Genomic DNA, 22,105 nt, shown 5'->3' with positions numbered 1-22,105 from the left:
TAGAATGTCAGAAAAGTGGACCTGATTTTGTAACGGGTTGCCATTCCTGTATGGGCAGTGATATGTAAAGTCATACCTTTCATGTTTCTTACTTTCAGGTAAGCAAGGCTATATATACCTTAGTTGTGCAATGGGGAAAGAATGTGGTGAGAAGCAGTGCAACACTTTCTGGGGAGCATGTCTTCTGCTGGGGGCCTTTTTACATCTGACCTGATGCTTTCTGCAGGCAGGGTCACACAGGAAGAAAGAGGCCATAGCATGGCACAGCTAATGGGATGTGTATTAACTGCAAGAATTGTAACGTTTGTTAGTGGTACTGGTCACAAATGTGTTAGAATTGAGAGGGAGCATCCTGAGAGGAATGAATACCTGGTGAATGATATACCCCAACCATGCCACATCTTTTAAACTTTGGTTTTTTATTTGAAACCAGTGAGAAGAAGCTTATCACAGATGCCCTGAATAAAAATCAGTTCTTGAAGAGACTGGAGCCTCACCAGATCCGGGATATGGTGGAATGTATGTATGAAAGGACTTTCCAGCAAGGGAGCTATGTCATCAGACAGGGAGAGCCGGGCAATCACATTTTTGTGCTCAAAGGTGAATACTGCTTACTCATACAATGCACAAGAAACAGGAAAGTAATTTAGAATTCTTTGCAGGAAACCACAATGATGATGTTTGTGCTCTTAAATCATTTATGTTGGCCCTGCTGAGGGCAATGCACGTTTTACCTGTGACTTTTTGAAAACAGTGAGAGCAACAAAAAGCACCTTAGAAACTTGAACCTTGATTTAATGCTATTGTGTGACCTCTTCCATTTCTGAAAGCCTAGAGGCCAGCAAATCTTTTCTGTTGTAGGTATAGCCAACCCTTTCTTCTCTGAAGGAAGAGCAGGTATAATTTAAAATACAGAAACCTGCTCAACAGTGCAGCCACTTCTGAAATAAAACTTACTTTTCAACATTCATGAGAGTTTATACCAGTTTTCTGTGTATGGGAAACTGAGAGATGAAGTCTGAGTTTACCATTCTCAAAGCTTAGATTTTTTTTGTTAAAAAAAACAGCTGCTGCTTTTTCCTGGAAAAAACTCACAATACAACAAAATAAAAAACAAGCTGTAGGATAAGAAGACTTTCCTAAAATAATGCCAACAGGTCTGAAGTAATCTCACTGCAGTCATCCATTCATCTGCACTGATTGCTACTGTGCTTACACTCAAATCTCAGATCAGCCATAGTGGAGCCCAAGTTTTAGGAACAACTGAAAGTTGCTCCTAGCAGCAAGACTCTCTTTCATCATGTCACTATAAAAAAAAAAAAAAAAAATAGTATTTGTGATTAATTTGCATACTTCATCAGTTCTGGACAATTAGAAGGCTCAGAGGCTCATATAAATCAGAGTTCATGCTGTAAAGAGTATGTTCTGTTAGGGCAGGAATATTTAAGCCAGGAGCATGCTGGTATAGATTGGAAAGCACATCTTCTGATTTCTGATTTCTGGCTTCATATGGATGGGTTAGTTTGAAAAATTGATGGTAGCTGTGTTAGGTTAACATAGATGGTGCAGGGAGAAAGAGGGAGTCAGATTTGCAGTGGGGTAGCCATATTCTTGCTAGGCAAAATGAAAATATTTTGAAAAACAGATTAAATATGAGGAAGAAGTTGTGCACCTGCAAATTTTTCTGGCACATTAGACCTTTTTTGAGGAGTCAGTAGGTGTCTTTGAGAGAAGAGGGACAAACTTTCTGAACATGTTTAGGGGAGGGCTCTTTGGGGCCATAACCCATGAAGAAATTCAGATTTGCTTTGACTTTTGCTAGGTTCATAGTAAGGCTCAAGGACAATTTCTTAAAGGAAGATTCAATGTGCTTTTCATTTGTCTGCCTTCTCCTTTGCATTCTGCACATAAATACATAAACATGTATATGAACAAACAAACCTTATGAGTAATTTCTCCTGTGATCATTATTTTAAGACTTGCTTGTCTACATCACACCATCTGAACCAGTACTGGCAGTTTGCTGTAGAAAAGATTTATCCCATCAGGATTTAGAACAGCACTTTTCCATGGCCTTTTTAGTGTTGATAAGTTTTTCTCAGCTTTCCTTCCCTTCCAGACCAGATTTGTAGATGAGCAAGACATTTGGAGAGAGGAAAAAAAATAATCTCTACTGGTTTAACATGTGTTTCAAAGCACTTTTTGCGTTGTTGCTCCCATTCCTGTGCTCCAGGGAGTGCAAAGCCAGAAATATATTGATGTGTTTTCCCCTCACTCTGTGCAGTTGAGCTCAGTTTTAATACCTGTTATCATGACGATTTTTGACAGAGGGCAGTCTGGAAGTCTTTCAACAGAATAAACTACTCTCCTCAATACCTGCCTGGACAGCATTTGGTGAACTAGCCATTTTATACAACTGCACACGGACAGCCTCTGTGAAAGGTACCTAAGGTTTATTATAACACCATTGCTCAAAATGAAAACTATATACTTTTGTGAGGTCCCTGTTATATCCAGATTTTCTTTGAAGTTTTCATTTAATAGATGTATGCATGTCCTGATTATCTACAGTAAGCTCACGTTTCATTCCTTGAATTCTTTCTGCTTGGGAACTCTAATAATGCTATACCATGAATATAATTCCATCTGTAGCATGACTTTTGATAAAAAATTAGGCATCTCCAAAGTATGCTGGTTAGCCACACCTGGACTAAACTAACTGTGTAAGGAAGGATTATGTTTTAATGTTGAACGATTTAGTAGCAGCAATGGTCCTTTGGCTCTTATGTTCTTGTCAAACGTAACCCTGAGGCTGAAATTACAGGGAGTTTGGAAAGATATTAAACCATGGCATTTTTAATAGAGCAGGTAAAGCATAATTCAAGAGGAAATAAAATATGTAGAAATTAGTTGCTTTTGTACTTCTTTTAGTTCTATGTCATTAAGCTACTGAGTCTTGCCAAGATCCATTTGCACTTGGCATTTGCAACTGGTACTCAGGAGAAGCTCTGAGTTTGATCTCAAATGTGGGAGAGATGAAACTTCTAGGTGAGACGTGCTGCTTCTCTGAGGCAAACACTGGCTCTTGGTTTATGTTTACCAGCTGACCAGGATAGAGTTTAGTGTTGCTCTGATACAAATATCCCTATTCCTGCATAAGACTCAGAATTAATTTGTCAAATACCCCTTAATTCCTTTTTTAACCTGCCGTAATTATTCTGTGACAGACCAGTAAGTGACCAAATAGGATTAAATTAACCATTTTTCCACTTTCCACCATTCTGTAAGTATTACTTATGTCTGCAGGCTAATTTCTGTTCCTGTCTAAATCTGCAGGAACTTTGAACCACTAGTAAGTACGAAGAGTTCATGAAAAAGGAGCAAATGCAATAAAATGAGTTGTTTGCTTCAAAAGCTTCTGGTCTTTCTTCCTGCACCCAGTTTAAGCACTTAATCATTGCTAGCTGTGCAGATGGAAGTTATTACATGTAATCTATTTTTGTTGCTGCTTGATAAACAGAACTGCATCAATAATGTGATTATTTTTTTCACTGGCACACTGTTCTACTTCCCTATTTTTCTTTTTTGCCTGGTGTATAGTATTAGTGTTATAGTATTTCTGCATAGTAGGATGTCATGCTGCTTTAGACCTTTGTTAACATTAATTGGTTTTGTGATAGGACAAGAATCGTCCGATTACGGACAAGAAAAGGTGTCTGAATGCTTAAAATCACTGCGGAAACCCTCCCCACTCCCAATAGCTTTCTTGTGCTGCTGCTTGTAGAGGAAGAGCAGTACAATGCCATAACTGAGCATGACTAGTAAATACATATGTGAAAACCCCTTCTTGATGCTGGATCTAGTGATTTCCTTTACCTGCGGCCTTTGAAAACTGACAAGTGAAGGTCTTAAGCCAGACAGCATTTCAAAGGCTGCTGCTACCCAGCAGCATCTTTACATGCAGTAGCTGTATTTGAAACTGGGAACATGATTTACTCCTATGTTTCTGAATTTCTCTGTCTCATCTTTGAGATTACAAGCTTTTTTTCCTAGCTATATAATTGCTTTATTTGGTTAAGGTGCAAGGTACAGGAAAAGCATCGCGATAGCTTGGATACTTGCCATATTTTCTTCATGCAAAGTAAACCGAAAGGTGTTATTTAGGAGAAAACAAAACCAAAGCAATACCTTTGTTCTCCCTTCCAGCATCCAAAAATATTTTTTGAGCTAATTCGATAAATGGCAGTTAAGAGCATATGTGTATATCAGGTTTAAGTACAAAGACCAATGACTGTGCATGATTCTAAACCTGGCAGGTTGTTTTCCTGCAAAACTGATTCTATGTTTATAATAAATCGAGGAAATAAATTGCTCTAATTTTTTCTGTAGCTTTCCTTTATCCCAGAGAAAACAGTTTTGTTCCTTCTTATGACAGAAGGAAAAATGCTGAATATAGTGTAGCATCTTTTAGAAGAAGAGATTAAATTAAATAGAATCACCTTATTTTGCTTAAAAAAATAAGTAGTGCAGTGTGTTCTGCTGTGTCATTGATTGCACACAGAGGCTGCTTAGTGGTTTGCACCTTTGATGGTGAATCTTATAAATACTAACTGTACTAATATTTTGATTACCTTTTGAAAGATAATCATTAATGTTTTGATTACCCTTTATTCTCTTATAAAATGGCTACACTGGAGGAAAACTGTCTGAGGATCACAGGATTAAATGAAGTAAAATGTATTTATTTTACTCTGTTATTTCTCTCACAAACATTTGCATGTAATCTGAATTAGAGATGGATTCAAGCCATAGTATTCAACATTTACCTCATAGATTTTGGAAAACTTCAGCCAAGTTTTTGTTTCTTTGAAATCAGCTCCTTTGCTGATTACATTGCAGCCTTTGAGTGCAATCACTGCTCACAATGAGGAGTAGATCTTCACGAGCGTTCAGCCCCGTTTGTGGCTAGGATTTCAAAGTTACTCAGCCTGCAGAATTGCATGGAAAGTGTTCTGTCGAGGAACCATTTGGAAAGCTATGTCTTACTTTAGTGAGCATTGTTTAAGTGGGAGCTGAATCCTTTTAAAAGTCTGACTGCAGAAAGTGCTGGATATTTTAAAGTCTGGCCTTGGGCACTTTGAAAGAGCTGGTCTGTCTTGTACCGTGACCTGATACTGTAATATCTTCCATCAAATCATACAGAAATATTGTTGATTTTGTTGTTTTCTTAAAGCGATCACCAATGTTAAAACATGGGCACTGGACAGAGAAGTGTTTCAAAATATCATGAGAGTGACCGCACAAACAAGACAAGAGCAATACAGAAACTTCCTTAGAAGGTAAAAATAACGCATTTCTAATACTGGTTTGGGCTGCTCCTAAGGTGCACAACAATACTGCACCTGTCTTAGAGAGAGGGAGAGGCACTCAATGCAAAGATCCTCAAAAGCCTGAATATTTACCTCTTGGGTTTTTTAGGATTCACAAAACTATTTTTCCCATTTTGATTGTTTTTCTCCTGTATTACGTTAGGAAACAGTGATAGGTGCTTGAATGTTTTCAAGTAATGGAACAAATATATAGGAAGGATTACATGGCTAGATGTTAAAACAATATGTTAAATAAATCCTCCAACTAGAAGTTAATTTGCTGCTGGAGTAGATTAAGGAATATTCCTCATCCCTTGGAGACTTGAATATGAGAACTGCACATCTCAGTTTATGAACTAATTCCAACATAAATTACTAGGAAATCTGCAGAGTACAGCAATGCTCTCTCCTGCAGGGAACACTGAGAGCTGTACAGTGCTTTTCCTTGGGAAGAAGGTCAAATTAGAGGTTCCAAACCATAGTTAGCTGATTTCCTATTTTCTGTCTTTAACAAAGAATGACCATTCTGTTACAGCTTCAAATTTAGATCTCAAGCCTGGCCATGCATAGAATGTCCTGTGTATTTTTGCATCCATCTCCATCTTTGATTTATAAATACTTCTTTGCCGAGCCTGAGCAGCTAGAGACCTCTATGATTTCCTAACTTGTACGAGTCCAAGTGCTCCGGATGGGAAGTTTTTTCATTCTTACCAGCAAGTTCACCAAGTCATCACTGTAGTTGGAGTCTCTTTTAATGGCTGTCCAAGTAATACTGAAGTCTCTGCAGTGCATTTGAAAATACATTATTGGACTACTGTAATGTCTATGTCTTGGGTTTGCAGTTAATGGCTTCTATATGACTGAATTTTGAAATTAGGCCATGTACCCGCTAGAGTTTTTTCCCCTGCTGAAATACAAAGTTGATTTACAAACTGACCAACATTTCCCACATTTCTAAGCTGCAAGTTGTGTGAATTCAATTTACCTAAGGAACAAGGTGAGAATGTTTGAACTTTACAAAGTTTAGCTAGTTGTAAAATGTGGTTGTACAAATGTATGGATGAGAAGAGATCATGAAAAAAGTGTTAATGATAACTACTTCCCCCCCCCCTCCTCTTTTCTGGAAGTGTGTCCCTGCTCAAAAACTTACCTGAAGATAAATTAACCAAGATCATGGACTGCCTGGAGGTGGTAAGATACTGTTAAGTTTTTCTAAATAGTATTCAGTAAGCTTTCAAAATAATAAAGATGAATAAATAAGTACAAAACCAAAACAAAAACAACTAAGCTTTTTTTTAACATGGCAGTTTTTTTGGAGTGGTCAGAGTGGAATTCCAGACTGGCAGCAAATAATAACATTTAGTGGCATAAGTTACACTTTTGGCATCAAAGGAGTCAAGCAAGTAGGTCAAGCAAGTAGATAAGAGGATCTATAATCTAGCCTTTATTAAAATAGATTAAGCACAAAGTTGCTGTCCAAGTCTCTGACTTTTTTTTTTTTTTTTTTTTTTTGGTAATCACGCTTTACCTGTTTGCAATGTGGATATGTAATACTTTCATATGCCTTGGACTACATAACACTGCAAAATATAAGGGAAAAAAGGCCTTAGGACTTCAACATACAAAACCATCGAAACATCTGTGTCTTAGGGCTCATCTGCCAGCAGCCTTTGGAGGTAAAGGCTTGGTATATAGTCATAGCTGTGACACTTTCCAAAAGCAGTGGTAACAATCCTTTTTGTATAGGGAAAGTCTGTAGGAACTCCAGTATTGGAAGTGTTCTGCAGATGGAGAACAAATGTTCCTCAGGAAACAGCCTGGGTCCCAACAAGTTGGAAGAGGCAGGTAGAGTGATGCATGGCCATAGCACAAGGGGATGAGGAGACAGATCATGGTGCCGATTATGCAAAACAGCAAATGGCCTTAGCACACAGTATCCTAAGTAGCGAGTCTTTTTTTTTGTGGGATTCCTGGCAATGGAGAACTTTTAGGAAATGCTTGGAGAAAGGAAGAAAAGATGGTTATTTATGAGGAACAGATCACAAAGCTGAAGGTTAACATGGAAAAAATGCTTGATTGAAAGTTGAACAATTAGGTAATAAAGGCAGGGTTCCTTAGCAGACACAGAGAAGTTGGTGCTTTGGTGGCTTGCAATTGATGATTTGGGCATTCCCACTGAGGTGCCAAGCCCAAAATGACTTACGGAAATGGGATTTTGATTTAGAACTCTTTTAAGAGCTTTTGATTTTTTTTTCTACCTCATTTCTCCCTGCTTCATAGGGATGATACCAGTGTTAATATTTTTTTTTAACAAATAACACATTGCTGCATTAAAATACATTACAGATTGGCCACCATGCCTTATATAGTAGAATGCTTGCATATTATTATGGAGTGCAACATATGCAGGAGATAGGAAGTTAAACATCAATTGAACACCCAGATGTGTTAAGAACTCTGCATAGTTATCAGAATTTTCAAAGAGGCTAATGATGTATTGGTCAATATTTTCTCTCTCCGTGGCCCCCTGCCCCCCAACAGGAGTACTATGACAAGGGAGATTATGTTATTCGGGAAGGAGAAGAGGGAAATACCTTCTTCATAATAGCAAAAGGAAAGGTAAGGTATAATAAATCTAACTTACTAAGTAACATATAAAAACACCTGTATTTCAAAAGCTACTTTGAGGGATGTGGTCTTCAGTAAAATCTGTGCAGAGAGTTTTTGAGGATGCTGTTAAGTTCACAGTACTGTGATAAAAGCCTGAAGCAGCATTCTGGAGACTTAGGGAGCCTAATTTTCATTCACAATGAACCCATGTTATACTGTTCTAATTACAATGTAATTAAAGTATGTCCTGAAGCCTCTTGACACTGTAGTAGAGATATAAAATCATTTTTTTTTTGTAAATGAGGTTTGATCCTATGTCTTCTCCTGGATGTTTCAATATCTGATGGGCAAAACATAGGCTTGTGAAATATCTAAGAAGTAATGGAGTCCTAGGTTTAATGGAGAATGGCTTTCTTGGTGACTCAGGGTCTATTCCTTTCATTTGTTAGTCCCAGAGGAGTAAAGCAGCAGCTTTTACCATTCAGCTGTTACATTGGAGGCTGACACAGGACTCTAAAGAACGAAATCAGGAGAATTTTCTTCAATAAACTTCCCTAGGGGTTTCAAGTTTCCAAAATCTGTCTATGTCTGAAGATATTCTGGTTTGTTTTTTGCTAAAGGGTGTGGGCAGCAGCAGAATGTGTGCTACTGTGAAAGCGGTTTCATGAGGGGGGAGATGTGAGTTAATGTTTCTGGAGGCTATCTGTTTAGCTGAGAAGACAGCTCATTTGATGCCTGCACACGAAGTATTTTTCAGTTTTTCATTAGAATGCCATTTATTTTGCTCTGTTTTAAAAGGTGTGAGGGGGGAAATGTTGGGGGGTGGGCATTAATGAACATATTCATTTTTCCATCTCGGCAAAAATCGGAGGTGTCAGGGAATGTCTAATGGTTTTGATCTTTCAGAGGAGGGAGTAAAATTACATGTATTTATAACTCTTTCTGCAGCATTATGAGTTTAAGACATATATGAAATAGACAGAAAAGAATGGGAAACCTTGCAATACTTTGAAACTCTACCTTGCTAAATTTTGGTTCCTGTATTTTCCAGGTGATAGTTACCCAGAGTACTGCAGATCACTCACAGCCTCAGCTGATTAAAAATCTACAAAAAGGAGATTACTTTGGAGAAAAGGCTCTCATTAGGTTAGTCTGCATTGTCTGATTCACAATGTATAGTATTTCAGTTGACCTATCGCTGTGTGTTGGATTATACAACTCACAGCTGTTTTGAATATAATCTTTGTTTTGATTGTAAAGTCAGCAGATGCAGGCAGTGGCTGAATTTGTCATAATGTTTTGGGTTTTGCAGAAAGAATTTGAAAGTATATACTGTCATCTACCCTTGGTTTTCATTGAAAAAACCAAGCGCTGGCCCTCTCTGTATTGTTGCTTATTGTTTATATTTCAGTAAAAGCTGTGATGAAGAATGGTGTCAGGCTCTGTATGACTCCTAGCATGGATAAGTTCCATCATTACTGGACTTAACTGTTGTTTCTGTGCCAGTGCCCATGACAGTAAGAAACAGGGAAAACAAATGCACACCAGATACGACCTGTGAGCCAAATAGTTCATATAACACATGTTTATGGGGTGGGTAGGGATTGTTTGGCCTCTGGAATATTTTCTACCTGAGGATCATTTCAGAAATAAGTAGCAAATCCTGATGAAATGCTAATTATGTTTCATCCTAGTTTCTTGGAAGGTTGCTAAAGGAAGTCAGGATCAAAACCCTATTGAAACTGGAAAAAATACTGTGCTAGGCAATAATAATGACTAGTAAAATGCTATAATTTTGTGTTTGGTTCAGCAATATTAGTCCAGATACAGGCTGCAGAGGCCTTCAAGGAGTTTCACCTATAGCAGCTGTGACCCTCCATTAGTACAGTGTGAGGTGCTTTGAGGATATTGATATGCTTCTGAATTCTTCTAATCTGTTTCAATTCTTAGTGATGATGTCAGATCCGCAAACGTTATTGCAGATGAATACGACGTGGAGTGCCTCGTTATAGACAGAGAGTAAGTACAACGCTACAGTGTAATGAAAGATTTACATCCTCTTTTCAGTAGGTTAATAGTAAGATGTGACTTCACTGTAGGCACAATTACAATGTTTTCTTAAGTGCAGGAGTGGTTATGCTAAAAATACCCTGAGATAAAAGCATGCTTTAGACAAAGACCTAAAGAGAGGCTGACAGAAGCTGCAGGAGCACAGAAGCTTAAGAGTAGTTCAGTTACTCTTTTCTTTCTCTCTTGGTGGTGATGTTTCATATTTATTAAGTGCTATTCATTGGCTCAGGGAACAAGAAAATCCCCTGTGTGTCCCTCCTCTACCTCCATCCCTATCAGTCAGCTGGCCGTCTTCAGTAAGTATCAGCCCACTGTCTCCTTCAGACCTCCTTTTGCTATTGACAATCTGACACAGATGTGAAAGTACTTGAGCGCATCCAGAAGAGGGTAACGCAGCTGGTGGAAGGGCTGAAGACATGTCCTGTGAGGAACAGCTGAGGACTTTGGGTTTGTCCAGTTTGGAGCAAAGGGGGCTGAGGGGTGACCTCATTGCCCTCTCCAGCTTCCTGAGGAGGGGAAGTGGAGAGGGAGGTGCTGAGCATTTCTCCCTGGGATCCAGTGATAGGACGTGTGGGAATGGTTCGAAGCTGCATCCGAGGAGGTTTACACCAGACATTGGGAAGCATTTCTTTACTGAGAGCGTGGTCAAACACTGGAACAGGCTTCCTGGGGGGCGGGCGATGCCCCAGGCCTGTCAGTGTTTCAGAGGCGTTTGGACCATTCCCCTAATAACGTGCTTTAACTTTTGGTCGGCCCTGAAGTGGTCAGGCACTTGGACTGGATGATTGTTGTAGGTCCCTTCCAACTGACATAGTCTTTTCTAAGTCTGTTCTTTCCACAGTGCTGTTGCTTACCTGTGAAATAGGAAAAGTGGTCTCAATCGCTTTGGCACTGCGTACCAAGGACTCTGTCCTTTGGGACAGAAGGACTGATAGCCTGGACTCATGCCAAGCTGGTTCCTGTGATAGGGATGGTGGAACCACACTTAATAGCCATAGTGCACTTGGGAAACAATTTGGAGCAGGCCAGGTGTACTTTATTTAAACATAACATGAAATGACCTGACCAGGTCAGGCACCATGTCCCCCTACCCTCTGGCAAACAAAGTCTGGTACTTCAGCTGGTTACTGCTTCTCCAAAGCTCTTAAAATTTGTACTCTCAAAGCGATAGTGTAAAGCTCAGTCTGGGTCATGACTTAGAGACAATGTAAAGCCTTGGTGCAGCAGCACAAATAATGGTTTCTTTCTCTTTCCATTGTACGCCGAGTAGTTTATACCATTTCATTCATGTTTTTAGGACATTTAACCAAACTGTTGGAACTTACGAGGAGCTTCAAACTTACCTCGAAGGTTACGTGGCTAATCTGGCGCAGGCTGATGAAAAGCGACATGCAAAGTAAGTTGGATCATTTGTTAGGCACATCTTCAGTAGGTAATCATAAAAAAGGGTGATAGATATGTAAGTGAAATCATGGGTGGTAGTTAATGGAGATGGGCCCCTAGAAATGATAGCAATCACTATAATAAAACTGTCTGGATATGCTTATGGAGTCCAAGGATTTTTTTTCTGAAACAAAAATTACATAGAATCTCAGTATATTGACTTGCAACCAAGAATTCACTCTATCCCAAGAAAACTGAGCATAGAAAAGCAGGGAAAGTGTGCTCATATAATTTTTTGGGTTCTGGTGGTAAATTATTTGACTGGTAAAACCCCTAAAGCCAACTTTAACCCCTAATTGAGGTAATGAAACTGTATAACTGTACAAAAGAAACAGTTTATTTTGAATGTTTCAGTGTAGCACTGCTACTATTAAAGAGTTTGCTTTTAGCTGTGAACTGCATTATTACTTTATCTGACTGATTTCAGCCTAAGCACTATTGGAAGATTAGCAGAGTATGTTTTCCTGTTCAGAAAAATAGCTGCATTTTTATTTCTGAACATGCTACTGGAAATGGTACACAGCCCCTTCAGAAATTGGTTCTCCAACTTGGAGTGCCTAAAGTTTTGCAGCTGACTGCATAATAAGTAACCTCATCATGGATCAGTTCTTGATAAAAATACCATTGATTATACTCACTGAATTTCAGTAGTATTTCACTTTTAATTTACTTCCATAGGATATCCAGAAAGAAGGTGCTTCTGCATAATATAAAGATTCTGTTAGGAAATAAGAAGGCTTTTCTTCAACTTTTTTATAGGGATATTAGAGTACTGTGATACAGTTTGCTGGCAAGGAAAGCACTAACCAATGTTAATTTCCTTAATGCAGAGGAAGATCCTTCTGTGGACAGTTGACCAAAGAGGTGTCTTTGGAGATGATAGAGCTGAAGGAGAAAGTATCCCAGTTCCCTCCTTCCCCATTCCAGAATTTAGAAGTTGTCACAACTCTGGGTGTTGGTGGGTTCGGAAGGGTTGAGCTTGTAAGAGTTTGTTTTAAACATACTCAAGTAGTTCTGTGTCTCAGATGATTGATTTAACTGCTGAATATGAAAGATCTTAATATTCTGCATGCTTGTGCCTCTCACGCAGAGGTAGTTCTATATAAAGTAATGCATAGTTAAAAAATATTTTCAGAGCTTGGATATTCAAAGAAAAAAATCCATTCTTGTGTGCCTTTATCTCCTGCTGTTAAGAAATATCTTCCTGGTCACTAGACATATATTAATCTGTTTATCCATGTGGAGTTTACAGATGTGCCCACCTGCATTGTGTTCCCTGAATTGTAGGCCTTTTCCCAAGATGCTGCCTGGATCTAAACTAATCTCCAGCATCACATAGTCTGTGTTGCTAGAACTGCTTTGGTATGCCCCACAGCAACTATAACCAGTATGATCTAGCTCTGATCTGTGTTGACTCTGATATTTCCAACAACTTGTAATGTCCCTTTTGAGTCATATTCAGTAGCATGAGCAGCTGTGTTTCTGGGATGCAAAGAGCCTCATTAGACTAAAGTCTTAAATTCCACTCTCCTCTGGCTGAGTAGCAAACATCTGAAAAAAGATGTGAAGGCTTCTTGTGCAGGCTGCTGAAGGTAATGGTAAATTAAAGGAGACTATGTGATTTTAGTGAAGTCAATAATCCTCTACAGTAGTTAGACCATCAATTGTTTTATTCCAATTCATGCTTCACAAAACAAATTTCCACACTGGTTGACTGCCAGCTTGGATGTTGTACAGCATCACCTGAACAATAAGCTGAAAACTGAATTCTCAGCCAGCTGTAGAACACCCATAGCTGCTTCCTTGGTTTCCTGGAAGCCCTGTTTTAACTTCCATCTTTTTATTGCATATTGGATAATAATCCAGTGTAATGCAAAACTGTTCTTCATAAACTGCCTCTGCTTTTTGTTCTTTTGTATTATGCTAGTCTTTAGAAATCTTAAATTGAAATTAGGACCCATTGTGGTATAAACTCGTAACATGGAGTACCTATCCAAACTGCTGCCATTTTGTATACATAAAATGAACACAGGGAATGTTTCTTTTCATTTTACAAATGAGGACTGGGACACTAAAAAGATCTGATGCTTGACTTAAAATCATACAGAACAGTTCTGCAGAAAGTCTGGAATTTGTCCCTCGTGACAGTCATCAATTTCAGTCCTGTGCTGTGTTGAAAAAGATGGGTATCAGTGTACGTCTTAAGAACACACTGGTAAAATGTCCTTTCTTTGGCTAGCAGTACTCATCATTTTTATTCCCAGGTTAAAGTGAAAAATGAGAACATGGCTTTTGCTATGAAGTGTATAAAGAAGAAACACGTAGTGGACACCAAACAACAAGAGCATATCTATTCTGAGAAGAAGATCCTTGAGCAGATATGTTCTCCATTCATTGTAAAGTAAGTTGACCATAAAGGTTTCCTGGAAAATCGACCCCCAGTTGACCCACTGGACAGCATTATTATAATGAGGTTTGGCATATATGAATTCTGGAGAAAATACATTGCAAGTCTTGTATTTTATTTTGCTTTTCCTAAATTGCTGCTGTTTGTCTCCGCAGACTATATCGCACATTCAAAGATAGTAAGTATGTATACATGCTACTGGAGGCTTGCCTTGGAGGGGAATTGTGGAGCTTGCTGAGAGACAGGTAACAGCAAATGAAGCAGAACTTTGTCCTTTAAAATCACCAGTCAACTCCATATGTCTGCTGAGAAGGTTTTCTACTCAAGGGCTGGCCCATGAAAAGACGTTTGGTTCAGTTTTCAACCATATGAGTGATGTACTGAATGTCAGTGCAAAAAAGTTGTCAATATTCTGGGTGTTATATGTTATCTGGTTAATAAGCAAGGCAGCTTTAGAAGTTAATGTCTGCAAGGATAGTGATTTTTGTTACAGAGGCAGCTTTGATGAAGCCACTACCAAGTTCTGTGTTGGGTGTGTGACAGAGGCTTTTGACTATCTACATCACATAGGAATTATCTACAGAGACTTGAAGCCAGAAAATTTAATTTTGGATGCTGAAGGATATATAAAACTGGTAAGATGTAATCCTTTTATAACATTATCCTTTTGTGCCTGTATCCTGTTTCCTTGCAGGGGGGAGATAAATAGGCAGCATGTAATTATAGTACCAGAATCCCAGAGTTTAATAACCCTTATGCTTAGTAGAAAAGAGGACAGGCTACTCGTTGCACACTGAGAAACAAAGGCATTACAAGCCACAGACAGACCCAGGATTTACAGCCTCTGGGGAGCTCTTGCCACAGCACAGGTAGCAAAAATAATTTCTCCCAGCAGCCAATCTTAATGTAAAGGTAGGAACCACATTCCTCAGGTGCAGAATTACCTCTCTGTCCAGCCTCACACGATCACAGGTTCACATTATCTCTGTAGAGAGGGAACACAATAAAGAGCTCCTGCCATACTTGACTGTGACCATGAAAAGTGCAAAGATAATACCCTTCAAAGCGCTTGAAATACCCACTCTGAGGACAATGAGCAATCCACCATTTTCCATAGGCTGTAAATATTGTGTCCTCAAGGAAAGCATGGTTGTTCTGTCCAAAAGGAAAATAAATGGCCCTGTTCTATAACATTTGGTAATCCAGTGGAATTAATTCTTTCTCCTTCACGACACCACTGTGTAATTGTTTTAGCTGTAAATTGGCAACTCTGAGATCTTTGCAGGAGTTGAGGAAGCAGTTAAGACCTTAAGGCTTCCCAGTACTAAACGCCTTTGCATTACGCATCATACGTTGATTTTGATCAGGTTGATTTTGGATTTGCAAAGAAGATTGGATCAGGGCAGAAAACCTGGACGTTTTGTGGAACCCCTGAGTATGTTGCTCCTGAAGTCATTCTGAGTAAAGGTCATGACTTCAGTGTGGATTTTTGGTCCCTTGGGATTCTTGTGTATGAACTCCTTACTGGCAGGTGAGTGCTTCCTACTCCAAGTCCTTACTTTGCTTGTTTTTAGAAACATTTTCAACGTTATTTTTAAAATAAACAGTTTGGGGGGTTTTCCCGTCAGTAAACAGGAATGACTTGCAAAACAATACTGATTTTTGCCTCTTGTGTATGTCTTATCTTCCACCATTTCAGAAATGCCATAGACAAAGTGTGGGCCACATTTTTGATTCTGGTTTATCCATCCATGGAAAGGGCCAGATACCGGCTCTGAGTGGCTGGTGTAGAGCTCCTTTAACTGATGGTGATGTTCCCTCTGAGGCACAGCTGACAACAGACTGTTCTTTTGCCCTTTAGTGGGTGACAGGATACAGTGGGGTGGGTGAACTGTAAGCAGTCCCTGTTCTTTACCTCCGTGCATACTTCGTGACAACTCTTTGTGTATGCTCAGTGGTAGTACAAGGAAGCTTCACTGAGTTAGGCTGGAGGCAGAGCTAGCTTAGAGGGACACGTATGATCATGTGTTTTCCCTGGTTCCTACAGGTAGCTAGCTTCTCAGCTTCAAACCTTTCTAGTATCTTAAACAGACTGAAAGGCTGTGAAATGAGGAAAGTGGGTTTTTTTCCATGTTCTCAAATATTTGCTTTGATAAGAAATGGACACATCTGCTCTTGCCAGCCAGTCCATTTATCAGCGTTGCTTTCTTTTTCTAGCCCACCATTCTCTGGAGCTGATCAAATGATGACATATAATTTGATTCTCAAAGGCATTGAAAAGCTGGATTTTCCTAAAATAATAACAAGGCGGCCTGAGGATTTGATCCGCAGACTCTGCAGGTAGGAGGGGCAGTTTGTGGCAAAGCCTGGGTGTAGGTAGATGTAGCTACTTAAGATCCAGACTAGAGTGTTGAATTCCAGACAACTTAATTTAAAATTGTTATGCCTAGCATGGTCTGTTCTGATTATATTCAGGACACATGCACGCCTCTGAGTGTGTGTCACACCTCTGAGTCTGCAGAGGTACCATCTACAAATGCAGGCTCTGGGCGTTCTCTGTAGCTGTGAATTTTTTCTGAATGTTAGGGAAAACTTACTAAGTGTGGGCTGAGGAAAGAGCTAAATAATTTAATTTTATTATGAAGTGCAGTGTTTTAAAAAATGCTTCCAAAATTACTTAGGCACATAGCTCCTAGCGAAAGCATAGTGCACCTACAGACTGCCTTAAGGCCACTTGAAAATGTGCAAAAAAGCGGTATTTCAAAAGGACCGGCACAACTCAGAAGCATTAGTGCACAATGAATGACATGCACAGCCTCTGCCTGGTGACACTGCTGACTTGGAACCTCCCAGTGCCAGTGGGATTTCATTAGTTCATGTTTGTGCAGTAGGATTGAAAGGATCTTTGTAGCTGCAAATTTTGATCTGCCTCCTTTTGTAACTACTACCCAGACCTGTGGCCAAGAAAAAAATTGGTGTGCAACTAAAATTCAACCAGTTGATTTCCCTCTGCTGCTTCTCGCAGCAGTGACACTGGTTTGGCTTCCTGGAAGGGTTTTGCTGTCCTCAAAAGAAAGGAACAGTAACACCTCATCACGCCTCCTTATAAGACCACATGATGTATGCAAGCTCCATCCCTGTATAACCGATAACTGGAAGCAGTTAGACCTATAAATACTCTTTGAAAAAAAAAAAAAGAATATTTTAAAAATTCTCATCCTTATTCTTTTTCTCTTTTTTAAAGGCAAAACCCTACAGAAAGATTAGGCAATCTGAGGAATGGAATTAATGACATCAAGAAGCACAGGTAAGTGAAGGAGACTGCCAGTAAGAAATCGGGTTTTAATTTGAAAATAATCTTAGTATTTTAGAACCTGGTCCAGTAAACCCATAAAACTCCAGGCACTTCAAGGCAGATTGCATAAGGGAGATCTCTGTTGCTATTGAGTATATTTGCAACTATAGCAAGCAACAATATAAACATAAATCCTCAGCAAGATTATCTAGAAACATCCTGTTGTTTACTGGTTTCGTCACAGGTTGCTAATGTACGAGTTAAATTCGATTCTCAAGAAATCAATGCCAGTTCAGCATCTGCCTTTCAGACCTCCCCTTAAACAGTCGTTTTTTAAGAATGGTAGTTAAGAGCTCCGAAGCAATATTAGGGTTTTGTCCTCTTTCTTCTGATGAAGAAAGTCCTCTGTGGATTAAATATTTCCTGCTTTTTCTTTTTATCTAAGCCCAGCGGTTTGTGCTTGGAAAAAGAAGGGCTTTGGGTTTTCTGCTTGTCTCCCTTTTCTCATGTGGTTCAAAGAAGATGGGATTCCAAGGGGACACACACATCTTTGCATGACTGTGCTTATGCATGTATTAACCTGCCTGTCACTTGGGCACTTCTACGCGGAGGCGATGCAATGTGTCTGGTAGTCCTGAAGCTCCCCCTGCTACTGCTCCCTTGTATGGCAATGACAGGCTCAGGGTTCCTCCTTCTAACTGCTGTGTTGTCACACGGACAGAGGTCGTCATGAAAAAATGTCTTACGGCCCTTGTTCACATGTTTTTCAGGTGTTAATAGTATAATGACAGAAAACAGCCTGGCTTTCTCTCTTGGTCTCTCCCTGTCTGTCTCTCATTTCTTTTTATCAGGTGGTTGAGTGGTTTTAACTGGGATGGTCTGAAAGTGAGGAAATTAGCATCACCTTTAAAAAGAGAGGTATTGAATTTGACTTTTGCTATTGTAGTGCTTTACTAATACAAAGGTGCTTGACTACAATGAAACAGGACAAGAGTTAAATTTCCCAAAGATGCATTTGAATTGGTGAAAACAGAATGAAAGAAAGAGAGACTGCAAGTAATACATAACTTAATAATGGAAATATTATACTGCCTGTGTACTTTGCATTAGATTTTCACCATTAGTAGAATAAATGGTGTTCAGTCAGAAATAAATACTGAAAAAATGTATTTTCCTTGGTAATGAGCACATTATTAAGATGCACTGTTCACATTACTGTGTGGAGTATAAATTCCTGTATTCTCTTACTATTGAGTTACAGCACATCCTTGAACAGGCTTCCTGTTTTTAACAGCCCATTTCTCTGCCCTAAAATGAAAAAAGATTAAGGGTAAAGAATTTGAACTCTCTTGAATTCAGTTTGAAACAAAAAATAATTCTGAGTTCTGCTTTGAGTAGCTACCCCATGAGTGTAGATTTGGTCTTAAACGAATTTGAATCAACATTGTACACAGTGTGGCCCAGGTTTTTTTACTGACTTTGTAGGGCTTTGGGTGAAATCTAGGATTTTATAGTATTTGGGGAGTGTTTTCATATAAGGAGGCTAATGCCATTGTTCTGTTTTACATTTTAATTACTGGAGGTTTGTCTTTTAATGAACAAGGAATTCCATCCATTGAAAGAAGTAATCCATATCATGCTAGCCTTTCATTCCTCCACTGGTAGCAATAAAAATGATGCATAATAAATGGAGACTATTTTCAAAAGGTACCTTCTGAAACAACCATTTGTTTGTGTTTTTAATGTCCTAGTTATCTGGACCAACTGATTACAGCTACTTTGACAGCTATCCACCTGAAGAGGGAACCCCTCCAGATGAACTTTCAGGCTGGGACAAGGATTTCTGATACTTTTTTCTTCCAGGACATTCATAGAGACTCATAGGCATCAATCCTAAACCTGCTCTCTTTTCCTGCTTAAAATCAAATTACACAAGGTTTGTGACAAACACAGTGTTCCTTAAAGGACAGAAGACATTACAGCAACCAGAACTTGTTTGGATAATGCACCAAGATGTGTGCATCTCTATTACAAGAGCATGCATTCCATCAGCAGATGTAACCTGAAGGGGTTTTGATAATGTCTCTATGAACATTTTCAGACACTAGGGATCGGATGTATGGTCTTGCTGTTGGAAACATCACTAGCTAGTATTTTGATATTAATAAGGTTGCCATGTTTTTATTTTGAACAGAGAGGATGAGTATTGAAGACCCAATAACTCAGTGACATTTGTCAACAGCTGACACTATAGGCATTTATTTTCCATTTTATCTTCAGTCTGCTGTGTGTTTCACTTTTTCTCATAATAGCCAGTATTACCTTGATCTAGAAGCGTGTACAAAAGAGACTTTTACTGAAAGGTTGATTTGATCTGATGCTGCAGGAAACAGGGTATCACTGTGGAAGCTGCCTCTCTGTCAGTCTAGTTTTGCACAGGTTGTATATGTGGAACAGGGTATAACAGGTCAAATGAAAATCCAGTAAGAAACAATGTATATACATAATACAAGTTGCCTGGAGAAGCAGACTGTGGTATGTATTTGCTGTACTGCTTCAAAGCGTCATGTGCTTTTCTTAAAATATTTTGCTTTTACATAGTGGAAAGATAAAATAGATGGATAAAAAAGAGGACAAAAAGCATTTACCTTGCAGGGGAAAAAAATGTAAGTACAGAATCATATTTTTTGCTTCAAGTATATTTTCAGATTGCTTTCATTGGTATTTTACTGAAAGGCTGCATCTGTTCACATCAGTGCTAAAACTCCCACCCATTTCAATGTTCCAGGTGGTATCACTAGATATGAACTTACCAGTTCAAATCGTATTTCATCAGATACCTTGTTGATAAACACGAGTTCTGCTTATATAGGAGGGGAGAATAAGAGAGCAAAAACGTGATTTTTTTTCTTGTTGAACTAATTCATTCTATTAATGAATCAGTTTAAATACTCTGTTTTCTTTTGACCACCTTCCCTTCTCTCTAAAGGCTACTAATGAGGTTTAGTAAGGCAAGAAATTCCAAGCTCCTGTCAAAAAAACCCATAAAAATATAATTGTGATTTGTAGCCCAATTTTTTAAGCTCTGTCTTCACCTACTTTGGTACAAGTAAGCAAATTGCTAACAAGAACCGTCAAACAGCCTGAGCGAGGGAGTCCAGCAAGCAGCTAAGATAGGAGGCTGGAGCACGTGCCCCGTGAGGGAAGGCTGAGACCTGAGCTTGTTCAGCCTGGAGCGGGGCAGGCTTTGTGGGGCCCTTAGAGCAGCCTCCCAGTGCCTACAGGGAGGTCACTGCAGAGACAGAGACGGGCCCTTTATGGAGCTGCACAGGAAACAGGGATCATAAACTGGAACAGGAGAGGTGCTGACTCGACAAGAGGAAGGCAAGTGTTTCCCCAGTAAAGCAGGATCCCAGACAGGTTCTGCAATTTCCTTCTCTGCAGGTTTTCAAGACAGGACCAGACAGAGCCTTGAGCAACCAAATCTGAATTCAGTGTTGGCCCTGCTTTGAGCAGGTTGGACTAGAGACCTCCCAAGGTCCACCCGAGTCTGAGTGATTCTGTGATTCTAGGAATTGGTTTTCTGTCAACTGTTTTGTATAATCAGAATACAGCACAATGCATGTTCCCGTATGAGTTTATATATGCCTGGGCTTTGCCACTTAACCTTTAAAGTGTTAGAACAGGGGAATTAGTTTGAAATGTTGATTGGATAAGTGCAGTTGAATGTTGTACCTTCATGGTTTATACAGAAACATTCTGTTGATCTGTTATGAACCACAACTACTGTACAAACAAGGATGTTCCTGGGTGTCATGCTGGGCTTATGGGTTCGATGCATCTGCAGCCCCTGCTAGGACTTGTTTCAGCTCCCGCTGAGGCAAAATCCAATCTAAATTTTTATATTGAAGCTGCCACAGCACACTGCATGTCACATGCTGGATGGAAAACCTCCCAGGCAACTTGTGATGTGTGCTCAGGGTTTAGTTACCCACAACTGCTGGTTAGAATTCCTAGCTGCTGGTCATGGCTTATCCAAAAGTTCCATGGTTACAATTATTTTTTACTGCTGGGTAGGCATTGCTTTGACAGCAAATCAATTTAAATATTTTATATAGCATTCAGTCCAAATAAAGGCAGTAGAGTATTTTCCGTTTAATTGAATGAAGATTAGATTGAGCCCTTGGAGGAAGGCACTAAATGTTTAACGGGTTTTGTTTCCCTGCTTGGTTGTAAACTACTGTAGAAACTGGCAGCCAGCAAAGCCTGTGCCAAACAGTGGTAAGCACAAACAGCCAGAGAGCGTGGGGCAGAGGCTGTAAGCTGGGACTGTAGATGCTTTAGACACTTGTGACTAACCGTTTAGCAATACCAAAGACCAGATTTTCTTTTCAGGATTTAGACAAGCACTAGGTATTAGATATGTGTGTCTTTGTCTTTCTCTCATAAATATTTTTATTACAGTCAAAATAATATTGCAGCAAGTTTTATAAAAAGCTTTTGAATGTATTTTTCCATTGTATTTATAGGTAGTTTTCTTCTATACACATATAAATATAAATTATATATATATATATATATGATTTTTAAGTGAGGAAATCGCCATATGGTAAGTTTAGTGCAGTTGGCATTGTCTGTGCAACTGTAGGATGTTTTCTTTATAAAGCTTGTTTAACTTGCAGTGTGTGCAAATAAAGTAAGCTTACAGTGTAATGGGCAGGACATAAATTTTTTACAATCACGTTCCATGCAGCAGTCCAGATTCTTAGCCCTGAATTAAACTTCTTGTCCACATGATTCAGAAGACAGAGGCAGAAAAAGACTACCCTGAAAAGTTACTGATGTCATTTCTTGCAGCATGTTCCCCCACTCAGACTATGTTTTCCCTAGTGGATGTCAAGAAAATGAATG

General features: G+C 39.2%; 1 protein-coding gene across 1 annotated transcript in view; it reads left to right on the top strand.

Annotated features, from left to right (window-relative positions):
• PRKG2 (protein kinase cGMP-dependent 2) overlaps positions 1 to 22,020 on the top strand; it is a 33,344-nt gene extending 11,324 nt beyond the window's left edge. Inside the window, exons 3-19 of the mRNA XM_040583680.1 lie at positions 434 to 600; positions 2,329 to 2,442; positions 5,234 to 5,339; positions 6,497 to 6,560; positions 7,911 to 7,988; positions 9,031 to 9,125; positions 9,930 to 9,998; positions 11,347 to 11,445; positions 12,323 to 12,473; positions 13,757 to 13,893; positions 14,055 to 14,144; positions 14,393 to 14,534; positions 15,267 to 15,430; positions 16,117 to 16,239; positions 17,144 to 17,206; positions 18,046 to 18,112; positions 18,946 to 22,020. Of these exons, the coding sequence (XP_040439614.1) occupies positions 434 to 600; positions 2,329 to 2,442; positions 5,234 to 5,339; positions 6,497 to 6,560; positions 7,911 to 7,988; positions 9,031 to 9,125; positions 9,930 to 9,998; positions 11,347 to 11,445; positions 12,323 to 12,473; positions 13,757 to 13,893; positions 14,055 to 14,144; positions 14,393 to 14,534; positions 15,267 to 15,430; positions 16,117 to 16,239; positions 17,144 to 17,206; positions 18,046 to 18,112; positions 18,946 to 19,041 (1,825 nt within the window). The 3' untranslated portion in view covers positions 19,042 to 22,020. The remainder of the gene's footprint in view (positions 1 to 433; positions 601 to 2,328; positions 2,443 to 5,233; positions 5,340 to 6,496; positions 6,561 to 7,910; positions 7,989 to 9,030; positions 9,126 to 9,929; positions 9,999 to 11,346; positions 11,446 to 12,322; positions 12,474 to 13,756; positions 13,894 to 14,054; positions 14,145 to 14,392; positions 14,535 to 15,266; positions 15,431 to 16,116; positions 16,240 to 17,143; positions 17,207 to 18,045; positions 18,113 to 18,945) is intronic.
• Positions 22,021 to 22,105: the final 85 nt, after the last annotated feature.

The sequence above is a fragment of the Falco naumanni genome, chromosome 1 (genome assembly GCF_017639655.2).
Source record: "Falco naumanni isolate bFalNau1 chromosome 1, bFalNau1.pat, whole genome shotgun sequence".
NCBI classification, from domain to species: domain Eukaryota; kingdom Metazoa; phylum Chordata; class Aves; order Falconiformes; family Falconidae; genus Falco; species Falco naumanni.
This window is presented reverse-complemented; position numbering and strand designations above follow the sequence as displayed.